Source organism: Notolabrus celidotus, chromosome 17 (genome assembly GCF_009762535.1).
Source record: "Notolabrus celidotus isolate fNotCel1 chromosome 17, fNotCel1.pri, whole genome shotgun sequence".
In the NCBI taxonomy this organism is placed as follows: domain Eukaryota; kingdom Metazoa; phylum Chordata; class Actinopteri; order Labriformes; family Labridae; genus Notolabrus; species Notolabrus celidotus.
Window position 1 is genome coordinate 30277732 of NC_048288.1, and position 7554 is coordinate 30285285.

The 7554-nt window shown below is 43.3% G+C and overlaps 1 protein-coding gene across 1 annotated transcript; it reads right to left on the bottom strand.

The window, feature by feature from the left end:
• Positions 1-1967: 1967 nt before the first annotated feature.
• Positions 1968-6425, bottom strand: LOC117828855. Its single transcript, XM_034706211.1, has 7 exons — positions 6199-6425; positions 5963-6118; positions 4044-5543; positions 3851-3952; positions 2447-2530; positions 2300-2369; positions 1968-2223 (listed from the first exon to the last, which is right to left on the bottom strand). Exons 1-6 carry the CDS (start codon positions 6203-6205, stop codon positions 2338-2340), a joined length of 1881 nt encoding a protein of 626 aa, XP_034562102.1. The 5' UTR covers positions 6206-6425; the 3' UTR covers positions 1968-2223; positions 2300-2337.
• Between the last annotated feature and the right edge of the window lie 1129 nt (positions 6426-7554).

Genomic DNA, 7554 nt, shown 5'->3' on the forward strand with positions numbered 1-7554 from the left:
GATTTTGGTTCCAGGTGAAATCTTAATGACCTTCCTGTGAGGCCAATGAAAAAGCTGCCCGCTGATCCCCTCCCACTTTGGTGCATCAGCTCACCTGAGGAAGGCAGACAACACATCAGAGGTGGTGAAAAAGGAAGATATCAGAAAAAACAACCTGTATTGGTTACAGAAATGTTGTCAAAGTGGTGCATCTTGTTCATTTTAGCATCTTTGTAATGCTTGGTGCTGCATTTCTTGAGGTTTGACTCATTTGCATGCAATCAAGCATTCATCCACAGGACCGTGTTGAGGGTTGAGATGCAGATTTGACCCCCGAAGAGCCAATTATGAGATCAGATGAGAGCATGTTCTGTCGCCTGGAGCAGGATTTATTGACTGTATAATCCAAGATAAATAAAGATGCTCTGAGGGATCAGGCTTAGAGTCTGGCCAGCAAACTTTAAGGGTAAAACATCCCCAAAAAACAGGGTCTGACCATGTCTCGATTTTAAATCATAAGCTCCTGCAGAAATCATATCTTCAGTCGAAGTTTACAGAACTGCACACTCTTCTTTTTGCATTAATCAGTTCACACCAGGAGCTTGTAAATCAGAGCTAATACATCTGTTGAATATAAAAGAGCGCCTTTTAAAAGGGGAAGATTGGAAATGAAATGTGCAATACAGAAATAAATAAAATAGTACTGAAGAAAAATAGACATGGTGTGATGTTCAGGTGCATCTCTGAAAATTTGAAAAATGTGAAGAAAAATATTGTGTAATTTAATAATAAAATATGAACTTTTTGGGGGTCTCAAAGCTCAGAAAATCCTAAATCCAGTGTCATAAATTTTGAGAATATTTCCTGAGATCAATCAGAACTCCACTTCTGAAAAATATGTCCATTTATACACTCAGTGCTTGGTTGAGGCTTCTTTACCATGATCTACTGCATTAATGTGACATTTTGTGGAGGTGATGGGCCTGTAGCTCAGCTGAAGTGTTATTGACGCCCAGATTGCTTTGATAGCAGCCTGTAGTTTTGGGTCAGGTGTTTCTTCCTCTTTAAAAACATCCTGCAGATTCTCAAACCACTCTCTTGCCAATAAAGCTCAGTAATATGGTCATGGTCATTTTATAAAAGTTTTGGCTTTATGGGCAGGTGCAAAGTCCTGCTGGAAAAGGGAACCAGCAGATGGATGCATGAAGTGCTCTAAAGTCTCACTGTGTTGACTTAAACACTAGAAGATGACATGGCGCCCCAAACCATCACAGACTGCAAAAACATCACACATCTTGGACTCTGTGCCTCTACGCTCCTCCTCCAGACTCTGGGACCTTGGTTTTCAAACTTGGACCACTGAAGCAACAGTCCAGCTCTTCCTCTCCTGAGCCCCAGTAAGACTGGTCTGACGTTGTCTCTGCTTCAGGAGTGTCTTGATAATAGGAATGTGAAGACGTCTGTGCGTGGTGGCTCTTGATGCACGGACACAAGAACCTTAGACTGCATAATAAATTAACGTAGTATCTGTGACGTCACACATCTGTTCCTGAAGCCGATCGTCAGCGGGTGCCAGATTGGAAATGCTGACTCAACCTAACTTTTACCTTTTTGGCTAACAGTTACAGTGTGCCTGCCTGCCTGTCAATCAAGCCATGCCCTTATTTGGGCAAAACTCGTAAGTTTAATATCTTAAAAAATAACAAGTTACACAAAAATTAGAGACATTAAAGAAATGAGCTATTCAGACTTGAACTGTTTTTTGAACCCGGCTGTAAACATGTTTATTTCTGCTGTAAAGATCGTCTTCTTTGAATGGGTGTGTATGTGGTTTTCGGTGTTTCTGCAACCAGCCTCTAGTGGACGCTCGAGGAACTGCAGTTCCCACAACACATTAATCCTGTATCACTGTGTTCTCAGTGAGAAGTATAAATCTTGAGTCTAAACTGTTGTTGCATGCTCTGATGTGAAATCATTCAACACAAGTCTTAAATCATGACATTTTATTGGACTGGCCCCACACAGTGGCTCACCCTCGTCTTCAACAACCTTTTAGACCATTTTTCTCTTCGTGAAATCAAAACTCATGGATAGTGCACGGTGCAGAGTCACTGCAGGAACTTTATACATATTTTTTTTTACTTTTATCTGAACTTAAAGAGTTTTTTTCTGTGCAGTGCATTTCACCTGGTGCTCTAAATACTTTAACACATTATCCCAGAACAATTACACCTTTAGGGGGACCTGAGGAGGAGAGGAGACGTCCCATTAGTACAGATCTTCTCTTTCTTTGATCAATGATGCCGTGCGTTTCACTTACAGTTCAACACACTATTCTCATAAGTCAATCCTGGGACTTCAACATCTTGGTTCTCCTCTCATGGTGGAGCCTGAAGAGGACAGAGAGATGAGTGCACTCAAAGTAATGTGGGATGTTTGGAGCGATGCAACATGACATCAGGTTCACCTCTCTCCCAGTGTGCAGGAGGCGGCTCGTCGTCGTCCTCGTCTCGTGGCCTGTGGTACATCACTTTCCTCTGAGTGCTCATCTCTGTTCAAAGGATGCAAACAGGAGGAAATATCAGAGGAATGAGACAGAGACACTTTTAAATGACAAGACGAGGCGTATGGGAGGTAGAGCCTTCAGTTATCAGGCCCCTCTCCTTTGGAATTATCTACCAGTCAGGGTCCGGGAGGCAGACACCCTCTCTACTTTTAAGAGTAGGCTTCAAACTTTCCTTTTTGATAAAGCTTATAGTTAGAGCTGGATCAGGCTTGGACCAGGTCTTAGTTATGCTGCTATAGGCTTAGACTGACACACTGGGATCCTGTCTTTCCCTCTCTCTCTTCTCTCTGCCTGTCTCTCACTTTAACTCTTCCTGTCCCATTAAAGTTACTAACCATAGACCTTTCTGGAGTCCCTGAGCTCCCTTGTCTCGTAGGTTCCTCTGGATCTCTGCCGTAGAGTCCTTTTTTGGGTCCTTTCTATTTTTCTTTCTTTCTCTCCTTCTTTCTTTTCTTTTCGCTTTCTTTACTTCATTCTCTCTTTTATTTTTTATTCCTTCTTTCTTTCATTCTATTCTTCTTTCAGTCTTCCTTTCTTTCTTTCCTTCCTTCTTTCTTTCATTCCTTCTCTTTCCTTCCTTCTTTCCTTCTCTTTCTTTCCTTCCTTCTTTCCTTCGTTCCCTCTTTCTTCCTTTCTTTCATTCTCTCTTTGCTCTTTCCATCTTTCTTCATCCTTTATGTCTCCTTTTCTTATCCCGTCCTTTCCTTCCTTGTCATACTGTTTATTCTCCTCTTTTTCTTTCTTCTGGTCTCCCTCTCTTCTCTCTTTTCTTAGACCTCTCTGGAGTCCCTGAGCTCCCTTGTCTCGTAGGTTCCTCTGGATCTCTGCTGCTGTGGACGTGCCAGACTCCAGCTGCTACAACTACTACTATCCGTCTCCCCACTATCATCTCTCTCTCTCTTCATCTCCCTCTATCCCTCTCTCCAACACGGTCTCAGCAGATGTGTGTCTAACATGAGTCTGGTCCTGCTGGAGGTTTCTGCCTGTTAAAGGAAGTTTGTCCTTGCCACTGTAACTTGCTAAATGCTGCAAAGTGATCTGCTCATGGTGGATTAAGATGAGATCAGACTGAGTCCTGTCTGTAAGATGGGACTGGATCTTATCCGGTCTTGGTGTTGTTGTAGACCTGCCATTTGTCACTTTTGTGTTTAACTAGTCGTCATGTAAATACCAGCATGCTGACCTACAATCATCAGTTTATAGATTTGAATCAGGGTGAAAATAAAAGAGTGCATGTTGGTCTTTGTAATGTGTGTTCTATGATCAGCAGGGTAACAATGTGAAGCGTGAGAGGTTAAATTCAACCTTGCCGCTGCAGCGGGGTTGCTTGTCTCCTCCTGGGAATCCCGTCACTGTCTCCTCTCCTGCCTGGGCTTGACGTGCTCAGGTCATCTCTGCAGAGTCTGTCTGCAGAAACAGTTCCTACACTCAGTTCATATTTCAATCACGACACTGAGAATCACCCGTCACACAGCGGACTGAGGGAGAAGAGACTTACCCTGACATGTTCTGCACTGCAGTTCACTCACAGTCATCTCTACGACCTCTGCGTCAGCTGCCTCCTGCTTGCACACGTCGTGTTCTTCCTCCTGGTCGATGGGGTCTGATGGATCTTTGTACTGGCCTCTTTTGTACCATGGTTTTGCGGCGTGTCTCAGCGGGACAGACTGAGTCTTCCTGGGTGCCGAATGCTTCCTCACCACGACTCTGAGCGGCTGCTCGCACCCTCTCCCGTACCTGCCCTCCTCCTCAGAGTCTCCAGCTTCATCCCTGTACATCTTCGCACCGTGCACTTTGCTCCTGCTCGCCCCTTTGGCTAAACTTTCCCCACAACAGGTGCACATGGACCTCTTTGAACCCTGCAGCCACACTTCTTCTGTGTCTTCGGCAGCACATGGGGACCCGCTGACGACCTCTGCGAGCCTCCTGCCTGCGTACACGTGTTTGGGGAAGAGCTCTGCGTCATCCAGATCCGTGGAGAACATCTCATCTCTGGAGGAGAGCTCGTCCAGAGAGGGGCTGAGGACGCTCATACGCTCGTGTGTGCTGTGCACGGCGAGGTAGTTGTAGTGGTAGGGGGCAGCAGGGGAGGGGAGGCGACCGGCTGCAGCTTCTCCGGACGTCAGAACGCTCTCAAACGGCAGCTTGAGGATCTGGAAGCTTGACTCTGCTTTCTTGGGATCTGTCTTTGAGGATTTGTTGCAGATTTTTGCAGCTTTTGAAGAAGCAGGAGAATGCACCAATAGTTTGGAAGGCAGGTTTGAATCCACTTTGGGCCTCTGGATGTCTTCGGTGCAGTAAGTCAAAGCACTTGGATCGGTCGTGGAGATATCTGGCTGGATATCTGTGACCGCTTCTCTCTCCAGAGCGAGGAAGTGCTTCTCTGCTGCTGCAGCCTGCTCCCGATCAGGACTCTCCTCGTGAACAGACGAGCTATCAAGAGGCTCCTCCAAACCTCCAGACCAGCATCCATGAGGGCTCAGGCCTTCTAAGCTCCTCTGGCTGGACTCTCCGTCGTACACAGCTGTTGTAGAGTCACTGAAAGTCACTGCTGGGGACTCCAAATGGCTCACACCAGCTGCTGAAGGAAGCCTGTGACCCTGCTCTTCACTCTTCTTCTCTTCTGGAGGAGAAAACATCCCGGAGGACTGCGAGGCGACACCCGAGTCCAGCTCCCTCTCCGCGCCCTGCAGCTCGCTGGCTCGGATTTTATCCAGGCATTCGATGAGTTTGGAGATGGCGTCGCTGGGGTCGGTTTGAACCTCTGAGCACGCCATTTCTCGCCGGCCCTGAGGCTGCAGGTGATGGGGCTGATGCTGCTGCTGATGCAGATGCTGCTGATGATGATGGGGAACGTCATTCCAGGTAGGAGGAGCGTGGAAGCGAGGTTCAAACATGCGCCTGTAATCCATGGGGTATAAAGGAGCATGAGGGTAAACAAACCCAGGGTACTGCATGTACTGGTACTGGGGCATGCAGGCACGGTTCATGTTAAAACCTGGGGAGCATTAACAGAGGTTTCAGGTGATTCATTCAGAAGAAATAAAAGGTACTTTATTGATCCCCAGGGGGGAAATTCAATTTTTTCACTCATGCTATTTTTGGACATGCTACACATAGTTTTTTTGGTATATACTGCACACACATGCAGTGAACATGCTTAGGGAGAGATGTCAGAGTGAGGATACTGCCATCAACTTGCAGTTGGGGGTTCGGTGCCTTGTTCAAGGGCACCTCTGCAGTGCCCAGGCAAGTGAACTAGCACCTCTCCAGCCACCAGTCCACTTGCCAAACTTCGTCCATACTGGGACTAAAACCGGCAACCCTTCGGTTCCCAAGCCAAGTCCCTATGGACTGAGCTACTGCCCCCCAATTCAGCTTAATTAGACTAAAGGTAGAGTTGAAATAGTTACCTACCTCCAGGTAAACCAAAGTGATTGTACGGGTTGTTCATCTGCCACTGGTGGTAGAGGTAGTAAGGTTGAGATGGAGGCTGGACGTAGAAGAAAGGTCTGGGGTGGTGGTTTCTCTGCTGCTGTCCACCCCCAAATGTGTGTGGTTGTTTACTTCCATCTACAGAAACCAGAAAGGAGTAAAAAAAAAAGTCAAATAAGGTTTAAAAAATGACTGAATATTAAAGAGGGAATCCTTACCGTCCATTTCCCTTCACGTGCTCGCTCAACCTTCCAGAAATAAAACACCTCAGAGGGATCAAAACAACCACATAAACATCCCTCAGCTTCATAAATCACTGAAGATATATTTCACAGTCACTTCTTCGATAAACAAACAAACAGACGTGAAGCTGCTTCTCTCTCAGGCTCACATGACGCTACTCTCAACTGAAGCACGCGCACCTCTGCTAATTAGTCATATAGGAAACACCTGCTGCTGCAACACGGAGCACGAGACTCAGGTATTCATTTGGAGGGACACGTTTTTTAGAATTGTGATAAAAACAGTTCATAGGGAAGAATAATGTTTTCATTTTATTTTTTTATGATTTGAAATGTATTCGTTTTTACAAACATTCAGATAAAGACACACAAATAATGACAATACAATAAAAACAATTAAAAATAAAAATAAAACAAAGTAAAAGACAGCAGAACAAACAAACAACAAAAAACAGACAAATAAATTCATAGAAAAAACATAAATTTGAGATTATTTACAGAAGAAACAGTGAACATACTCGTCTAACATAAACCATACACATACTGATAAACACAAATTCATAATTATGCACATAGGCACATGTATATGTACACATATTAAAGAAAATTAAAATAATTCTTTTTTTAATGAAGACAGAAATGTTCACAAGAAAATATTTGTATTCTTATTTATTTACTTTCGCAGTAACTTCTATCCTTTAATTTTGATTTTTTTTTTCCCCCTCAATTTTGTTGTTTTTTATTTTTTCAGTGTAATTTTATTCTATGTAGATATAAATAATACAATATAAATGTAGGCCTAAAAATAAAGGTTAAAAAGATCCTAACTGGGTATTCATTTAAAAAATAACATTTTATTATTTTTTTTAAAAGAGTATTCTGACTTATACCTTTTTTTTTTCTATAAATGTCGTAGACAAAAGGGTGTAATCATCACTCAGCGCCTTAGAGTAGGGGAGACTGGGGGCAACTATGATATTTCTCACATAATGTCATCAGAGCTCACAGATTTATGGAAGAGGATTGGGGCCACTGAAAAAAGAAATAAAGTCCAATATATTTTTTGTATTTTTATTATTATTATTATTAGTAGTAGTATTATTATTATTATTATTATGAGTTTGAAGTAAGAATTCTGAGAAAAAAGTCAGATATCTCAGATTAAAGTCAGATTTCAGAGATTAATGTCAGAAATAAAAACTTCAGAATTCTGAGAAAATTTCAGAATTCTGACTTTAATCTCAGAATTTTTTACTGTATTTCTCAGAATTCTTAGAGTCCGTATTTGTCATATAAAAGCATATATATGTGCACTAAACTATTGCTATTTTT

What these genes read in the sequence shown, in the direction of transcription:
- LOC117828855 (XM_034706211.1), bottom strand. An exon ending in TCACTTTGGTTTACCTGGAG is followed by an intron (nt 5,544 to 5,962) that starts GTAGGTAACTAT and finishes AATGCTCCCCAG; the next exon opens with GTTTTAACATGAACCGTGCC. An exon ending in AACCCCGCTGCAGCGGCAAG is followed by an intron (nt 2,531 to 3,850) that starts GTTGAATTTAAC and finishes TCCTTTGAACAG; the next exon opens with AGATGAGCACTCAGAGGAAA.